Source organism: Triplophysa dalaica, chromosome 6 (genome assembly GCF_015846415.1).
Source record: "Triplophysa dalaica isolate WHDGS20190420 chromosome 6, ASM1584641v1, whole genome shotgun sequence".
NCBI classification, from domain to species: domain Eukaryota; kingdom Metazoa; phylum Chordata; class Actinopteri; order Cypriniformes; family Nemacheilidae; genus Triplophysa; species Triplophysa dalaica.
The window spans coordinates 17582818-17602355 of NC_079547.1; the positions used below are offsets into that span (position 1 = coordinate 17582818).

The following is a 19538-nucleotide window of genomic DNA, read 5'->3' on the forward strand; positions in this document are numbered from 1 at the left end:
CAATTTAAAATGTTAACATAACTAAAACAAAACTATAATAACTCTAATTGGAACTTTCTTTTTATTTATTTTTTACGTTTATGCCAAGTAGTATCACCATAGTAAGGAAAAACAAATGTTTCAGAAATAAACTATTTGTATCTAAATACACACATTTCATCTACTAAACCGTCTGTAAACTATATAACCTTGTGTTTGTTTGTTTGTAGATTACATGTCTTAGTTTTTTCACATGCAAATGTTCCCAAGTTTGATGTCCCTGTGAGACATGTCTGCCTACACGAGTTGGCAGGTTGTTACATTGAGCTCCTAACGCAATAATACAAAGTCCTGTTGTCTTAAACTAAAACAGCTAGCTTACAGTACTCATCAAAAGCCTGTTTTTAGAATCCAGAACAATAAGATAAAAATGAGCATTTACCTGGTGAACAATTTTGCCAAAGGCTTCCTGAAGTTTACCATGAATTGTGGCCAACTTCTTAGCATCCCTGTTGGCCTCATGTACAGGAATGAGGACTTTGTATACCTCGTTCACTGCTTCGTACATACCAGCCTAAAGATGACAGAGGAAATTATGTATGGTATTTATTAGAAGCGAGGCAAAAATCATTTTTAATGCTTTTATCTGGAGAGCAGGAAATAATCTGGTTAAATGCATTGAGAATATGATGTAAATCACCATAGAAAAGGAGGCTGCAGCCTGTTCCAGCAACCCAACCAAGCCAGCCTCAGTGAAGTACTTCCCCGAACAGATACCCTCCTCATCTGGGGACACCACATCATCCGACACTGCCGACTCCTCCAGCACATTAGATGAAATATTCTGTGGGACAAGAAAAAAAAATCTCATCACATTATTATTTCCATGACTCTGATGACTAAGGCATCATTTGTGTGTCAGCACGGACCTGAAAAGTGACACAGCCCACAGGCAGATACTTGCGGTCCTCCAGCATGCTGAGATATTCAGCCACCAGGGCGGCGCTGTGTACCAAACACTGTGCTGCCTCCGCATGGTTATTCCTCTCCGAGTGCTTCCCCGCCATATTCTGCAGCCACGTCAAGCGTAGATCTGGGGATGTCTGATAGCCCTTTGCAATTCTATGAAACACAAACCAGCATTCTTTTTAAAAAAACATTGTAGTGAAGTAGGCGGGACGAGACCGTGAGTCGAGGCCGGTGAGTGAGTGATAATGAGCGTCAGCTGTACGCACACCGGTCTCGTATCACGGAGGAGATCGGGAGCGTAAGAGGACGAGCGACCGGACCGTCAACGAGAGAGGACCAGGCCTGGCTTTTAGTTGTGGTTTGTGTTATTAAATGGTTTAATGTTTGCCGGTTTCCTTCTCCCTCCTTCCCTCCTTTTATTGAACTGTATTACAAACATGCTAGAGCAAATTTAGAAAATGAGTTTGAGCAATTGAAATATATTAATCATGTTGCGGATAAAAATGCAAGTAGCAGTACCTGAACATGAGATCAATTAGCATCTCTGGATCTTCCTGATGTTCCTTCATTTTCACTGTGTCTGACAGAATCATATGCAGGTTGAACACCAGATCTTGAACCTGAAACCGAAAGCCAGAATTAGCTACCCATTTTTAGAATGTTGCAATGGACGGTGAAGAGAAATTTACAGGCTTCACCTGGTCTGGAAAGGTGGTTTCTCGGAGCTCCAGATCTTCTTCTGCATAGGTGAGGATGGTCTTGAGTGAGCGGCGCAGAAAATCTTCATTAAAGTTTTGAGACGTACCCACCAGAGATGAAAGAGACATGGTCACCTGCATTTTGACTCGTGCAAAGTTCTGAGGAAGAGAGAACAAATATAACCAAAATTTGATCGATTAAGAGATTATATACTGTACACGGGACACATTTACGGAATATATGTGAATTTCCAATCTAAAAATGTCCTTAAAAAATTTACAATGAAGATAAATTTCCCTTATGCTATATTATATATATATATATACATACTGTGTTAACACAGTGTTTTCTATTTCTGTTATCTTAGAATCTAAAGTCAAACTTAAAATGTTTAAAGTTAGTCACAGTATGTGGAGAAAAATATAACTGAGTCAATATATTAATTTCTTTCATTACACAAAAAATGTATTTAAAATGTTGTTGAAATGATGCCATGGAGCAATAGATTGTATAGATATATTGGATATTGAATAGATAATTGGAAAAAGAAGCCAATAAGGGTCCAGTAAAATGCAATACCAGCATCCCAGAAAATAAAACGTTTAATAGCATGTCAATTTAACTTTTCTAGACTAGAGATGGTAAAATGTAAATAAATAATATTTTTGAAGTTACATTTGTTATTCCATAGTTTTTGAGCAAACACCAAAGCAAACAAATGTTTTCATTGTAGAACACAAGAAAAAAATATTAATGAGACAAAAAACCTTGTTTATTAAATATTACTATTAAAATATAATAATGTGTTATCAGAACCTTCGACTCGTCAACCTTTTTATTGGAAGTTTTCCTAAAATAAAAATAAATTGTTTGTAATTCCATGGTTTCGATGAGTTCACTTATTCACTTAAACATAAAAAATAAAGAATAAATGACCCTTAATATCTGACTGGTTGTGTTTCTATTTTTTATAGAGTGCAACAGAACTGACCAAAATATAAACATATAAACATTCTTTGTGTCTTGACCTAAATCCAATAATGTGTTGCAAAAGGGGTGCACATCAAATGTTCAGGACCACTACAGAAGTACAACATCTATGGAAATTAACGAATGGTGTATTAATTTGTCTCACGTTTCCGATCTCAAAGTTCTGTCTCATGAGGAGGTAGAGAGATGCGCTGGCGTGGGCTCTGATGGTGCTGATGCTGCTGCTACAGTTTCTGAGGAGACGCAGACACAAATCGGCACACTGTTCCGTCTCTTCCTCAAACAACAGCTCTGGAAACTAAACACACATACACAGCCACAGAAACAAGAGATCACAATCTAGAACAATATGAACGACAGAACATTGTTATTGTGTGTCATTTCCAATAAAATGCAGGTTTCAAATTATGCAAAAGACATAATACTGATTTAACTGTGTTAATTTATGTTACATCAAATAAACAATCATTTGAACGTTAAAAGAATCTGCTCACCTTGGACACGAGAGCACGCTGTGTAGCGAAGCAGTGTTGCAAATAAAGGGCGCTTTGGTTACAAGCCATACTGTGTAGCAGGACCTTCAGAACTCCTCCCAGAATGCTTTCTTTGGATTCTGTCACTGACACAGTCTAAACAGTGTAAAGAAGACCATTATATAGTTACATCAAATGTCATCCATATTAAAATATTGATTGTAGTAGTCAAGATAACTACCTGAACTATTATTTCTAGTGTATCCAATATGATGAGGTTAGCTTCGGTTGCCAGATTGCCGTCAATAATAGCTTCATGCTCCAGTTCGGCTCTGGTCCTGTAAAACAGTTTGTTAACAAACAGTTAGAAAAGCACAACAAATAATGCACTACAGTGAGGGAAGCCTTGAATGCCACATCAATCTCCACACAAGCATTCAAGGAAGTGTATACAGAGATGAAAAACATCCCTGTATACAGAGATGTATCAATTGTAGCCTAACCAACCTTTATGCTCCGGAAATATATCAACATATCCTAATGGGCTTACAAACCTATCTTAGTAGGGCTGCTGGCTTCTTTCACTGCGCAGTAGGGTTCCCTTAAACATGCATAGTGTAGTATACGATTTGTTTAATACCACAGAACTATGAGATACCTGCATCATAACCATATAGCAATAATGCACGGAGAAGGTAGAGGGGGCATCACCTTGTCACCTTGAAAGGGAGAGTGAGTGGTTTGATGCAATTCGCCACTAAAAATGACAAAACGGCCCTTTTAAGTACATTAAAACTTAAGTCGATCTAGTACTTTCTTAAAATTAACAATAAATTTGATATAGTATGTTCAGTGAAATATTTTTACATTTAACTATATATTTCACCTTTTTCAAGTATCTGAACTTTTTCAGAGTGTTTTTACTATACATTCTAACACTGTGTCTACAATATAATAAAAATATAAAAATGTCCGGTGTAGACACGGTGTAAAGTATATATGACCATCAAGTATATAATTGTAAAGCACAATATCATACTTTCTACTCCACATTTTATTAGCACATGTATATTTTTTACCATTCACTGTTTAAAATTTAAGTACATCTAATACTTTCTTACTTTCACTCAAGTTATATTTTTGGGGAAAACACTTGGGTAAAAGAAAGTATTAGATTCTAAATGTACTAAATTATTTGTGAAACGTAGTGGAATAAAATGTATGACATCATGCTTTATAATTATAACATAGTGAAGTAATGAAAATATAATTGAGAGTAAAAATATTTTACTAATGTCCGTCTTTGGTAGTAACTTTTGGTTTTAAGTGGACTAATAACCATATGTATTACCCTAGTTTTACCTTTAAACATCAAAGTTAAAGTACGATTAATGTAGTAAAACATGGGTCATTTGTGGTTTTAAATACAAAAATTACATAAACATTGTTAATTTTCATAGGGTCTCACTAAAGCTGAATATTGTTAGAAGCAGACAGGGTCTTCATTTAAAGGATGTGTAAAAACACATTATAATACTACAACAGTTAAAGAAAATGATGTATGTACTTACAAAGATTGACGACAATCGAGTCATTATAAGTGACCCACCTGTAGTATTAATTTACATGAAATGCATAAGGAGCTGAATGTTACTCAAGGAGAAATCTCAGAATTTTCTCCAAAAGCCCAGATTAACATTCTTTATTAGCAATTAAATGGAATTTAGTTTGCTCATGTACAGCAATTCATATGAAGCACACACCAAAGCAAACGTTTTGCTATAGAACACAAGGAAAATACAATCAACCAACTTCATCAAACTAAATCCAAAACAAAAACGTCATTGCATAACTGTAGTGCATCAACACAATGTACAACCTTTTCGATTTAATAAACCAAAATATAATCTACTAAATTAATTTGGATGCTGGGGGATCATCAAAGTTAAGAAGCACTATTTAAGAATACACCTCACATAGAACAATAGCCATCATGTTAAATCCCTAAATTCATTTGTAAACAGATCGTTGCTTGGAAAGGGTACTGATACTACAAATGTACAATATTGATGCTTATGTTATGCAGTGAATATTAGTGAAAGTCAAGTTGTAAAACGGATCCAGACTAGATTTAGTAACCTGCTACCTTTTAACAAAAGAAACGGTTAGGTATTTTATCTCAAACATACTGTTCAGAATTACATAATTCAAACAGAAACCTATTCAATCTCTCACATTAACACACTCACACACACATTGGTCCGGAGGCAGCCTCCAGACCAACCCAAGCCCCTTTAAAGCCAGGAGAGCAGGATGAAGCGAGGGGGAGGGGCTTTAAATTCAGATCTACAGTAGAGCAAGGCTCATTTAAAGCAAACACAATTCAAAAGTACAGTACCTGACTGATCTCTTGACCCTGAACACACAGTACATAAAAGAACGAGGTAAAATAAAAGTGTTATTGTAAAGTCAAATAATGAAAGGTTGTTTCTAGGTGACATATTACCCATGTGATCAAATTAATAAAAGCACCTATTTAAATGTGGACAAAAATACGTAATGCATTCAAAAAACATACTGACAGTAATTATCATATTATCATAGTGTCTTATTTAATATTTCCGAATTGAAATAATGAATAAGTCAAAACACAATTCTAGTTTTAGTGAATAATGATCATTTTTTTTATATAAAAAAACTTGCTCTTCCTCAAAAAAGTTTGTCATTTTCTCCAATGACTAATAATTTTGTATTTCAACCGGAAATATCACATGTAAAATCAATCTGCATAGAAAGAACAGATTTTCTCCTAATGCACTTATCTGGTCAATATGCTGATAATATTTGAACTTTATAAGATAAGTTACCTAACTGTAATGTCCACAAAGCTTGCCTACATTGATTTTGTGCAAAGAACACACACGCATAAGAACATACTTGTCCATTTTTTCGCTGGTCTGACGCCAATGGGTCATGTCCTTCCTCCAACGCAGGTTCTCCTGACTGCCAAAAGCACTGCCTGATGGACTCCTCTCTGAGGAAAAAATGGAAGGACAAATATACCTCAAAAGGTGCATTTCAAAGGACCACCACTCACCTCTTAATTCTTTTCAATCTATTTTTTATTTACTAACCCAGCTGCCCCCTGCTCCGCCGCACCATCTCCTGTCTGGCTCCTATACTGCCCAGGATGGCTTCCTCCAACTTTGCCTTCATGTCTTTAGATTTCTTAAAGGTTAGACTGTTCATACGTTCAAATGCCTTCTTGCCCTGCATGAACAAAAAATGGGCCTTTTTGTATGAGGTGGATGGATAGAAAAAAACAAAGACAAATGATTTAACACTTGAGAAGCAACGCAGAAGGAATTATTGCGAAGCTGGACATGAAAAATATAATGGACACAGACATCTTGTAAGTTCAGTACAGGATCGAGATTGATTTGATTGACGTGAGCGTATTGACTCGCTCAAATAAGATGTCTGTTCAGACCTTGTATTCAAAGCAGGAGACACAGAGGTAAAGCAGGTCCAGAAGACGGTTGAGCTGAGAGACAGACAGGTCAGTGAACCATTTCTGCAGCACCATCTCATCTGCATTCTTCAGCACCCACAGAAGACAGATGAGCAGACTACGGCTAGACTCGGCGGAGAACGAGCCATGTTGGCGGGTGGCCTGGAGAAGTGGATGTGGACACCAATAAACACACAGAAAAAGAATACACATTTAATCTATAAATGACATTGAAGTGAAAACACTACCTGCGGATTGAGAAGAAAACTACTAGGTCGTGACATCTGTGGAACAGAGGTCCCAGCTATCGCCATGGCAACAGTCTGGCTGATCATACCCTCAGCTTCCTGTTCCTCAGTACCAGGACGACCCCACTGATTATGTGATTCTATGATTTAAAAAAACGATCAAATTTTAATCGAAATCTTTTTTGCGTATTGGTTGTTTTCATTGGAATAAGAGGACGTGTTCGAAATACATTTGAAACAAGAAAAAATATACAACACCAAAAGGTAGTAAACATACCAGTGAAATCATGGAGCTGTGGAAGGGTTTCCATGACAATGCCAATGAGTGGCAGGTAAAGCAGGGCTACTCTGGCTTTGACCTCGGGGTCAGCATAGCGTGGGTCAGAGTCATGACTGGAAAGCAGATTATGGACCACGCTTATGACCTTCTTATGGAGACCAAACATCCTGCAGAAAGATTAAAGAGTCAACCTGAAAACCCTCATAAACTATGAAATATTGATAGTGTATATAAATAAACGGTAATGCTAAGCTTATAATTAATCAAGCTCAAATAAATGGACCGGACACATACCAGGGTACTGACCCGTCAGCCTCTGGGTCTAGAATAACAGCCAGCTCTGTCAGGACAAGACCAGCTAGATAATGCTGCTCTCTGAAGGGCACAGACAGCTCAAACATATTGGCTATCTTTTGGTCCTGCACATGGGTAGAGAAACCAGAACTCTGGAAGCAGATATTGAGAAAGGACAAAAAATGATCATTGAGTTCATTTCGCCAAAGGATTACTTAAATCTGAAAAATAATATATAAATACATTTTTGTAACAAATTAATTAAATGAATAAATAAATATATATATATATATATGCGTGTATATATATTTATATATATATATATATATATATATATATATACTGTATCCATATATATACACTATTAGAGTTTGCTGTAATTTTTTGCAGTTCCTTACTACAAAAATGTCCAGTAATTTTTTACTCTAAACGATACTGTTTTACTTGTAATTATTTATTGTTCTAAACATTTTTAAACATTTAATTGAGTCTTAAAATCAACTCTCCCCCCCTCGAAAATTATTATAATTAATCAAATTATAACAAATATTCAATTTTGATAAAGTAATACATTTAAATTATGCCTTTAAAAAAAAACTTGATACTGAAAAAATACCAAAAGTACATCCGAGTGTATCTTTCAACTATCAGTGTACTGTATCTTATCACTGGATTTATGTTTATACCTGAGATGTGGCAGAGGACACAGAAGGAGAGGGTGATGCTGGGGGTGTCAGCAGACTGAAAGGCAGATTCAGGGTGACATAGTGTTCGTGGCTGCAAATGATCCTCAGGAAGTCCAATCTCAGAGACTCCAAAGTAGGGTTCTGTAGTGCATAGAGCTTTGTGGACACCTTAGTGGAATAAACCATGAAAATTGAACATTAGATAATACTAGGAGACATACCTTATTGACAAAAAACAGAATTTGTTTAAAGCTAAACTGTACTGTACCTGCTTCCAATAGGTTTTGATGAGAGTGAAGACAAATCCTCTATCCATAACTGACAGGAGGTCATTGAGGAAGAAGGCCAAACTTGTGTTAAGTCTTTCTACCAACTCAAGATCCTAAATGGATGGTAAAATAAAACTGAGCTCTATGGAAAATATCATTTCATACAGAAATGAAGCTGTAAAATTCTATCACAGTCAAAAGTAACAAAATGGCAACTTTTTTTGTGTAGATAATGTACCGTTGTAAACAGTTCATTTCTGTAAAACGACCCCTGATAGGATGATTGAGACCCCGACACAAAATTGACTGAGATTTATTTAAAGTGTTTTAATAATTAGTCTTAAATAATGAGTATTAATTCTCACCTTCTGAAAACGTGAGACGATGTCACCAGCAATGGTGCTAACCAGAGCTGTGATGTCATCCATGAAGCGCTCCGGAAAGCGGTGCTTTCTGGGAGACTCCAGACGATCGGTGAAGTATAAGTGATGGATGATGCTTTTAACCTGAGACGGGAAAAAAAAGCTATGAAACAATATCTGAAAACCTTCATCCTTTCTTTTGAGCTTTATTCAGGAAGCTATGAGGTAGTTCCTACCATGAGCTCAAAGAAGAACCAGGCCTGTTGGAGAGCTCCTTCCCTCACACAGCCACTGCTCACCACCCACTGCAGGGCAAGCTCCTCGTGAAAAAGCTGAGGAACAAGAAGGAAAGATCCGAGATCCAATCACCATTCAAACAGAAACACTTTTTATTGGTTAGTCATAGCACTACTACGGGATAAGGAAAGGTGTTGTTTGACATAAGGTCCACTGTGTTGCTGTAAGATTGGGGAGGATTCATTCTAAAGACAAGAGAAACAGAATACTTCATACCACAAGTAACACATCATTCCCTCTTTCTACACAGTTCTTGGGTGGCATTCACAGCAATTACGATATAAACAACATTCAGTCATTCACAGACAGACAGGCGCAGGTGAGGCCAGGAGAGGGTTGGACTCCTGCCTTCAGGGTGTCGGTCTCTACCTTTTTGGTCGGCAAGCGTCCTGTTAATGTTTGCAAGAAACTGGCGCTCTCAGTGTGCGATGACATGCGATTGCCACTGCGCTCCATGGCCTACGAGTGGGGATGAATGGAAGGGTGAAAATAGATTAGTGTGGAGACAGAGGTGTGTGGTGTCATTCACTACTCCTATCTACACAAACACACATACACACGCACCCACACAAAACAAGATAGGACAAGAATTCATCTCATCAGTGATAAAATTGCAAAATTACAATATCACAGAATAAAATAAGCAAAACTATTTCATTATAAAATGTAATTATATTTTGTTCAATTCATTAGTTTGAGGGAGATATAAGATGTAATGGTGTAATATAGTCTGATCAATAGTGAGACATAGGAGATAGAAAATAAATTGTTAAGTGGATTAAAAATAAATAATAAAACAATAGTAATAAATCAACACATATGTATGCTGTAAAGAATTACAGGCACTAAAAAAATGAGGAAAATATCAAAAAAATTATAAGCCTTAACCAGGTGCCAAAATAACAAAAATACAAACTTATAGTTTCACAAGACAAACAAAACACCCCCACACATTCATACATGCAGCATATCTGAACATATCAAGCAGAGTGAAAATTGAAGCCGATTAGTTATGCCCATGCAATGCTGTTCAGACTGAATAAGAGCGATGAGAAGTTTTGAAAATGACTGATTATGGATTATGAATATGGGGGTTTCAAGGGTTACATGTGTTTTAACTAAGGATGTTATCTCATGGATAAAGGAAGCATGTTTTTTTTAGAAGAAAAAGCAATGAAAATAATTGACATTGTGGAATTAAAAAGGGACATGTTGAAGTGGGGTATCTTGCTTTGAATTAAGGGGTTCAGGGTATTTGGAATGACCTGCTTAGCATCAGATGTTGAGCCAGGGCTGGTCCCCCAGGGGGCGCTTTTGCACCCCATGGTATCCACCCAGGAGTTGGAGCGATCTAAGCCCTGCAAGCCGAGCGTGGCATCGAAAGGGTGACAGACGGAAGCGAGCAAGCCAGGGAACAGTGAAGGTTACATGTCAATGAAACAACCGGGAGCAAGTTAAGTTGTATTCAGTTATTAGCATTGTGCAGAAACAGGTTAGAGTAACAAGCAAAATTGGTTACAGAGGATCAAAGGCTTAGATTGGCAGCAAAGAGAGCGTGATTGTGTAATCATTGGAAGACAGTCAGCACACAGACATTTAGATAATAAAACATTGACATAAAAACAATGTAAGAGGAAGCATTGACGTCCACAGACCTGACAAAGCTTTCCATATTTCTATGTGAAAATTGATTTATGTGAATATTCAGTGTGTGAAATGTTTAAGCAAAACATTTGTCTTTTCAAACCAGTACGATTTCCTTTCGTCTGCATAACACAAAAAAAGATATTTTGAACGATGTTGGTAACTGGCACCCATTCACTTGCATTGCTGTTGTGTCCATTCAATAGAAGTGAATGGGTGCCGGCGCTGTTCGGTTAGCAACTTTTTTTAAAATATCTTCTTTTGTGTTTCGCAAAAGAAAGGAAGTCATAGAGGTTTGAAATGACAAGAGTGTGAGTAAATGATGACAGAATTTATGGGTGAACTATCCCTTTAACTTAATTTGTTAGGCAATTCTTGTCACGTAATGTAAAACTATATACAGTAGTGCATCCGGAAAGTATTCTCAGCGCTTCACTTTTACCACATTTTGTAATGTTAGAGCCTTATTCCAAAATGTATTAAATTCATTATTTTCCTCAAAATTCTACAAACAATAGCCAATAATGACAATGTGAAAGAAGTTTGTTAGAAATCTTTGCAAATGTAATAAAAAAAATAATGAAAAAAGCACATGTACATAAGTATTCACAGCCTTTGCCATGACACTCAAAATTGAGCTCAGGTGCATCCTGTTTCCACTGATCTTCCTTGAGATTTTTCAACAACTTGATTGGTGTCCACCTGTGGTTAATTCAATTGATTAGACATGATTTGGAAAGGCACACACCTGTCTATATAAGGTCCCCTAGTTAACAATGCATGTCAGTGCACTAACCAATCCATGAATTTCAAGGAATTGTCTGTAGACCTACGAGACAGGATTGTATCGAGGCACAAATCTTGGGATGGGTACAGAAAAATTCCTGCAGCATTGAAGGTCCCAATGAGCACAGTGGCCTCCATCATCCGTAAATGGAAGTTTGGAACTACCAGGACTCTTCCTAGAGCCGGCTGCATGGCCAAACTGAGCGATCGAGGGAGAAGGGCCTAAGTAAGGGAGAAGGGCCTAAGTAAGGGAGGGACCAAAAATCCGATGGTCACTCTGACAGAACTCCAGCATGTCTCTGTGGAGACAGGAGAACCTTCGAGAAGAACAAACATCTCTGCAGCACTCCACCAAGCAGGCTTGTATGGCAGAGTAGCCAGACAGAAGACACACCGCCTGAAGATTGCCAAAAGGCACCTGAAGAACTCTCAGACCTTGAGAAACAAAATGATCTGTTCTGATAAACTACCCTACAATGAAGCATGGTGATGGCAGCATCATGTAGTGGGGATGATTTTCAGCGGCAGGAACTGGGAGCATAGTCAGGAAGGAGGGAAAAATGAATGCAGTAATGTACAGAGACATCCTCGATGAAAACCTGCTCCAGAGTGCTCTGGACCTCAGACTGGCCTGAAGGTTCATCTTCCAACAGGAGAAGGACCCTAAGCACACCCCCAAGATAACAAGGAGTGGCTAGATGACAAATCTGTGAATTTCCTTAAGTGGCCCAGCCAGAGACCAGACTTGAACCCGATTGAACATCTCTGGAGAGATCTGAAAATGTCTGTGAACCTGATGGAGCTCAAGAGGTCCTGCAAAGAAGAATGGGAGAACTGCCAAAAATAGGTGTGACAAGCTTGTAGCATCATACTTGAGGCTGTTATTGGTGCCAAAGTTAGTTCAAAAAAGTATTGAGGTAAGGCTGTGATTACTTAAATACATTTGCTTTTTTTCTTTTTAATAAATTTGCAAAGATTGTCATTATGGGTCATTGCACATTGTCATTGCACATTGTCATTATGGGGTATTGATTGTAGAATGTTGAGGAAAATAATGAATTTAATCCATTTTGGAATAAGGCTGAAACATGACAAAATGTGGAAAAAGTGAAGCGCTGTGAATACTTTCCAGATGCAATGTATGAGGGTTGGCCAAAAATAATGTGAATACCAGATAAATGATACTTTCTTCTTTTAATAGTTTTTAACATTCAGAGCTACACCATTAATATTAACCCGTATAACAATGGGTGTTCATATTATTTTGTGAAACCCCTGAATATGCCAGTTTGAACAGTTGAATGGGTTTAAGTGTTTATAAACATTCAAAAATAAAACTTTCAATTTGGTCATCCAAGCACACATGTACAGTATTTGAAATACTCAATTAAGTTTTTTGTTTTTCATTTTGCAAGATGGTGTAACATGAGGTAACTACAAGTACCAAAGTACATAAACTGTTCCAGTTTGCATTGCTTGTGTGAACTGTAGGTTGTCGTGTAATTAAGAAATGCTGTTTAACCCTAGTACATAAAGTCCATAAACTCTATAATAATAATAATTGAAGGGATTCAATCGAAAAATACAACAATATTCCTATTAAAACGCATTTGCACATAACCGTATATAAAAATGTTTTTTTTGTTATTTAAACAACATATCTATTAGCACTTCCGTTATATAAGCCAAAACCAAATGTGTGATGTAATAGTTGTTTAAATGATTGCATGCAGGATCACATAAATTTCATGTCCCCTCTGACATGAGAGCCCTGATGCAATGCGTCAACCCACCTTACTGCCGATGATAGACCGTACTTCATCATCTGGGGATGTGGGAGTGCCAGAGATGTCTGGATTACTGTTGCTAAGGCTACGAGAGCGATTTAGGTTGAGACTTGTGGGTCTAACAGCAGAACGGGCCATTGTGGCATAATGCACAGAGCCGCCCAATCCTCCAGGACCTATTGAACCAAACACGACCAATCAGAACTGATCACTGGATTATTTATCAACAAGTTATGGTAGTACTGAATATTTCCCCACTATCAATAAGATAAATATAAAGATAAATGATAACCTTAAACCTCACCTGGAGAAGGGGAGTTGGGATCAACGTTGGGCAGACGGAAGACATAGTGGATATATGAGGAGAGGAGGCTGTTTCGACCATGCATATCCTGACTGGTGTCCAAGTATTTGTGCAGACGGTTGACTATAGATGCCATCACTTCAAAAGATGCCTGACCAAGATTCACTACGGTAAAGATGAAACCAAATAAAGATCTTAAAAACCAGCCACCTAACAACTGACATAACTAACAGAATAGCAATCTAGTATTTTTGATCGCATTTTACAGAAGCGCGAGTATAAAAAGGGCTTGTTGGCTCTTTGGTGACGAGTATGTACTGTATTCGGAAGGGCATGTACCTATCTGGCCGGCTATAACAGGTGGTCGCACCATCAGCAGCACCAGTTTATCCAGCAGAAGGTGAAGGAAGTGCACCACAGGCTCCAGCTGAGAGGAATTCAAAGCTGCAATGCTGGATTTCAGCTCGGCCTCCAAGTTATTCTCCATAATGCGCATATCTCCTATCTCACAGGGAACATGTGCTCATCCAGAGCATGCACCAGAGCAAAGAACTTATCTAAATACTGGTCCTGGGAAAAGAACAGAAACGTGTTAAAGAAGATATTTTAAATAAGGGACTTGGGCTTAAAAAGTAAATGCTTTGAGAAAATGTATCACCTGTGTGTGGATGGTGGACGCAGCCACAACTTCAACATTGAACACTCCTCTGTGATTATCCACCCACTTCATGCCAGGAAGAGGAACCTTGAAAAACATCAATCAATAGAAGTGTCAATCAATAAAAGTTCAACCCTCAACGTAAGGACAGAGCATTCAAGGTATGATTTACATTTTAACAGTTCTCTGAGAATCGAACTTTCAATCCTGGTATTGATAGCACCATGTTTTAACATCTTAACCACAGAAAACACCAGTTCTTCTTAATATAGCACATTTTCACATTTCTTTAGCAAGTTCTTCAAAACCGACATTTTTCTTGATGTCCTTTTGTAATCTTGGCTGATCAAGTTATCGTAACTAAATGACATAATATGTTATGTTAAACACCACAGAAACTCTTGTAATCCTCAAAGCAATGGAATTTAAATGCAAATCAAAGTAACCCTGCTTTGATCAAACACATCTCTCTATTAGATCTGTCTTTAGGGCTGTCAAACCGTGATTAATCGCATCCAGAAAAAGGTTGTATTTACATAACTTATGTCTGTGTACTGTGCATTCTAATATGTTTAATATCAAAATATAAACATACATGCATAATTAAAAAAAATAGAAAAGAAAATAAACATTTATATATTCGCATAATAGGACTAGGTGTTATAATCCGACTATTTCAGGACAGTTTAATTGCCCAATAGAACATTTCCAACGCCTTATGCATGACAGGGGGAGCAGTCAAGGAAAGGAGGTCTGAGGTTTCACTGGGTTTGTCGGGTAGGCATCCTCTGTATATATAATTCAAACTATTAGTAAATTAAAAAAAATGCATGTAAATATTTTCTAAATATGTATACATGTATGTGTACGTGTGTGTTTATGAATACAAAATGAATATGCACATTACACAGACATATATTATGTAAACACAAACTTTTATTTTGGATGCGATTAACCACGATTACTCATTTGACAGCCCTCAGGTCTTTAACTGAAAGAGACTCACGTCGGGGGACAGAACAGAGTAAGATTGAGGCGGTTTCTCCAAAGACACTGGTAAGCAGAAATGTCCCGTTCTTAAGCGTCCATTCTGCAGCATTGGAATCCACTGAGAGAAAAAGAGACCTGTTCATCATTAAGTAGTGATGCACCCAAATAAAAATTGTGTTCCGAAACCGATACAGAAAATTACTTCTATTACTTTAAAATAGTTTTATTTAATTGTATCAATTAAACACATAAAACCACAAAAATGAAGGAGAACATTTATACTAAATATATTATTTTTCTTTGGTCATTGGAACAAAATTAAATATAACTTTTTTTACCAATCATCTGAACATTGTAGTTTTAGAATCATTCTGGAATTATTATATGCATAACAGTAGTCAAGTTATAGTCGAACTCAGCAGCTCTTGCTACTACAAGAATTGTATATATGGTGCACTGTACAATAATTTTAATAAAAACAACACGCAGAACGCAGAAGGGCAGTGAGTCTGTTTATGTATACTCGCTAAAAATGAGCTTCAGTGATAACAGCACCTGCCGGATGACGGTCCACGTGAGCTACATCATCAGTTACTTACAAATCGTTCCGCTGATCATTCACATATGAACAGTTTGTTGAGATTAAAGTTCGACTTTAAAACAGGCACAAGTCAATGCACGTGATCTCAAACAATAAAGAAACATTAAGCCGGTCGGGCACAGTCGGGCATCACATAGAGCTTGCGTGTCATTTTCTGTCTGCAGGTGTTGAGCTGTTCTTGTTATATTTGTTAGTTTAAGCCTTTGTTTTGGCACAATCGCATGATCGTCCTTTAATAACACCTAGAGTGAGCGGGAGCACTAAAGGGGGACCGGATGATTTCGGTGCATCCCTTTCATTAAGGTTAATTTGCAAACACTTTGATTGAATCACAAAATTAACTGAATGTAGCTGAATGATGTGTAGTCCAATAGAATAACTCACAAATTGAAGTCATGTCTTAAAATGAAATGTAAATATTAGTGTGTGTGTGTAAATGGGTTTTTAGGGTACTGCGTGTACCGTGTATCCAACAGGTGTCTCCAGCGGAGTGTTCTGTTTTTGTTGACAGCTGACGTGGTAGAAAGTGAAGAGAATGTGATGGTGGTCGGTCAGTGAGGCTGGCAGCTTTATTTTTACTTCATCATGGAGGTCTGGCGAACTGAAGGAACAGAACAGAGGAATTCACTCTCACACACCATAAACACAAACAACAATGTTATCAAAACCATATTTTAGGCATGAGAAAAAAAAGCTTGACCAACTATTGTTTTAGTGCATCACATTTTTGTTTATAACGGATGTATGTTTTATATTGTTCAACCAAAGAAAGCAAGGCATGTGCATCTGGGATGGCATGAGGGTGAACTACTGTAATAAAACTTATGGTGAATGGTTAAACCAGCTGTAAACTCACCGATTATGATAGACCACAGCAGTGTATGCCTCCTTAGAATACTCTGCACAGCTGGATTTACCAAAGATTACCTGAGAAAACAAGAAGGGAAGAACTGTAGTACACAAATTCCATTGATATCATTAAGCCACATAAAGAAGAGTCCTCTACTATGACATCCTTGGACATGTGAGGGGTTTATGTGCATTCCATAATACGTACCGGCATTGCATTGCTCGGATCTTCCCCATTCATGAACTGTACTTTAACTGTAATGTTCCGAGCGGAGCCTTGACGATTGGCAAAGTTCAGGCTCTGTGAGTATACATACAGGAGGTTCCTACACACACAGGTAGAAATGAGGTCTCATAAGATTTTACATTTAATGTTTTATGTATATTATGTACACTGTGTAGTTCTCAGACTTTTTTGTTGTAAGCCCCCTTTGTTTGGGCTGTATTGCTTTGCAGCCCCCCAAATAAATATTTTCTATTAATCATTTTAATCGAAGAATTTAATATCAGTAATTAAACCAATAACATGTTCAGTTATACATTGCTGGAACATCAATACTTTTGGTTGGTGTTTTTTTTTTGCTTGCATAAAATGTATTGTAAATTTCTATTTTCTATAAAACTTGTCAAAAAAAGGAGTTGGAAGCATGACGTAGTATTTCTTTGCTCGATACACTCTCCCAATGTTTATTTACGTTTCGGAAAGTTTTGTAACAAATTATTGTATAAATAACAGTAGTCAAGTTATAGTCAAACTACAAGAAGTGTAGATATGGTGCACTGTACAATAATTTTAATGAAAACAACACGCAGAACGCAGAACATTTTGACCATGTCAACCATGAGAAGACGGCACTTTTAACATTGTATAGAAGTCTGAATGCATGAAACACCATTACAGGCCACTTTAATTGAGCAAGAAAATGTTTTCTCATGATCTCGCATTTAAAATCACAACAATGAAAAAACTTGAAATTGAAAGTACATTTAACTACCAAAAGCACAAGCCACTTCAAACAGTTTCTGTTCACATGTGGAAAAAGTCTTAAAATAAAGAGATCACGACAAACCCTTAACATTAATGGCCACTGGCTTTTGTCATAACTTTTTGTTGTTGTTGTTGCGGAGCCGTTTCCGTTCTGTAGTTACAGTAGCTACAGAAATAGACAGAAAGACTGCAGTGACGTGGAACCCGTTCTCCTGAGAGCCCTCACGGACCGCAGAGGTCACTCAGAATATACAGGGAGCACACATCTCCCATATTTCATCTTCTGCAATGTGCAGCTGATATTACTTTTACACAAACTTTGATCTTCTGTTCAAGAAGAAGGAGAGAAACCACTGCTTTCATGTGATATTTCATCATGAACTGTCTTATTCCATTACTCTGCTTCTATTGGAGTTTTACAAACAAATTCTAAACCATGGTTCTCAAACCGTGGTACGCCTAACTACTAAATATCAGCAAATCCACGATTACCAAGTTTGCAGAAAAAACAGGGGCCCCTGCTGTTCAAAAAATATACTGCGATTTTCATAACGTCTCAACCGACTTGAATCGTCACATATTATTTGTTTTAATCGATTTTCAACCGGCTCACAGTGAATCGTTACATCCCTATTGAATACATGATATATATAAATACAGAGTATATCTCAGAATATGTGCAATTTTAATATAGTTGTATGAATTATTGTTGATTGATCTTTGGTCAATGTAACTCAGGCACGCACAGTGGGAGCAGGCAGGTGCTTGTGCGTCATCCAATGAGCTGCGAGTAAATTAAGCTTCTTATGTTTTTCTGAACTTGAACCGCTGGTTCTACTCAAGGTTAAATCAATGTAGTGAGCGTTGGCATTTAGTTTTGATGCGCTGCTTTGACCAGCCGCTGCAGTAAAGTGTGAGTCTCGAAGTTATATACGTTTCAGCTGTTCTCTTGATGTTTAAGTATACGACATATATTTATTTATCTTGTGTTAAATAGGCTATTCTTTCCACATTGTAAGTCTTAAATATTAGTTAGTTGGCTTTCTGCAAGTCCCCACAAAGTTAATAAATCCCCAAAATAGTCATTTACAGAGCCCTGTTTACACGGTTTGTGTGTTGTGTGTCCACTATTACTGCTGACTAACTTGAAAAATATGAAATTTTTGTTTGAAAACAGCTGGTAAATAAAAAAAGTGTTTGTATTAATAATAGTACATTATAATTGGTGGACAAGGTGTAAAGATAAAGATTCATAGCTCTACTAGTATTAATTTGAGTCTTTATTCATGTGTTTTCTATTGCAGTCATTACGTGGTACTTGGAACAACTCATCTTATTAAAGGTGGTACATGATCTTTAAAGTTTGAGAACCACTGTTCTAAACCAAGTTTACATACAGAGCTTGATGTGAAGCGCTTCCATTCAACATATTACCTCTGTTCTATCTGGTTTGGGGACTCTTATCAAATAAAAGCACAGGTTAATAATTGTCTATTCGGGTGAATGCTGGGGCACTGAAAGGACCTCACTAATAGCTAACACACAAGCCCCTACCGCCTGAATGGCTTTTGGGTACATAAAGGGAGTGGTTGTTGTGTTCACAAACATAGACTGAGAGGTCAAACTTTCTCCATCTGAACAAGACCAGTTAAAATGAGCAAAGATAATATACGGTCATATATAACATGCTGACAGATGTATGCAACACTATCAATAACTGCTACAGGACAGCGACCATATAAATCACGTTAGCTGGCAGGCTCAATTTTGAAGGTTTATGAACCCTACCAAGAATATCTGCATGGCAGTTTACAATATTTAAGTGTGTTTGAACCTTTTAATGTTTCAAATTGCAAACTGTGTTTATGAAATGG

The 19538-nt window shown here is 37.2% G+C and overlaps 1 protein-coding gene across 1 annotated transcript in view; it reads right to left on the reverse strand.

Moving 5' to 3' along the window:
• dock7 (dedicator of cytokinesis 7) overlaps positions 1-19538 on the reverse strand; it is a 42247-nt gene that overhangs the window by 7013 nt on the left and 15696 nt on the right. Inside the window, 29 exon segments of the mRNA XM_056750262.1 lie at positions 422-553; positions 680-823; positions 909-1101; positions 1468-1568; positions 1647-1805; positions 2783-2935; positions 3132-3266; positions 3352-3448; positions 6048-6144; positions 6245-6380; positions 6601-6783; positions 6870-7009; positions 7147-7316; positions 7444-7595; positions 8130-8297; positions 8398-8511; positions 8764-8904; positions 8997-9092; positions 9427-9516; positions 10323-10415; positions 13281-13450; positions 13579-13743; positions 13918-14082; positions 14085-14148; positions 14237-14323; positions 15243-15344; positions 16290-16428; positions 16684-16754; positions 16885-17002. Of these exon segments, the coding sequence (XP_056606240.1) occupies positions 422-553; positions 680-823; positions 909-1101; positions 1468-1568; positions 1647-1805; positions 2783-2935; positions 3132-3266; positions 3352-3448; positions 6048-6144; positions 6245-6380; positions 6601-6783; positions 6870-7009; positions 7147-7316; positions 7444-7595; positions 8130-8297; positions 8398-8511; positions 8764-8904; positions 8997-9092; positions 9427-9516; positions 10323-10415; positions 13281-13450; positions 13579-13743; positions 13918-14082; positions 14085-14148; positions 14237-14323; positions 15243-15344; positions 16290-16428; positions 16684-16754; positions 16885-17002 (3775 nt within the window).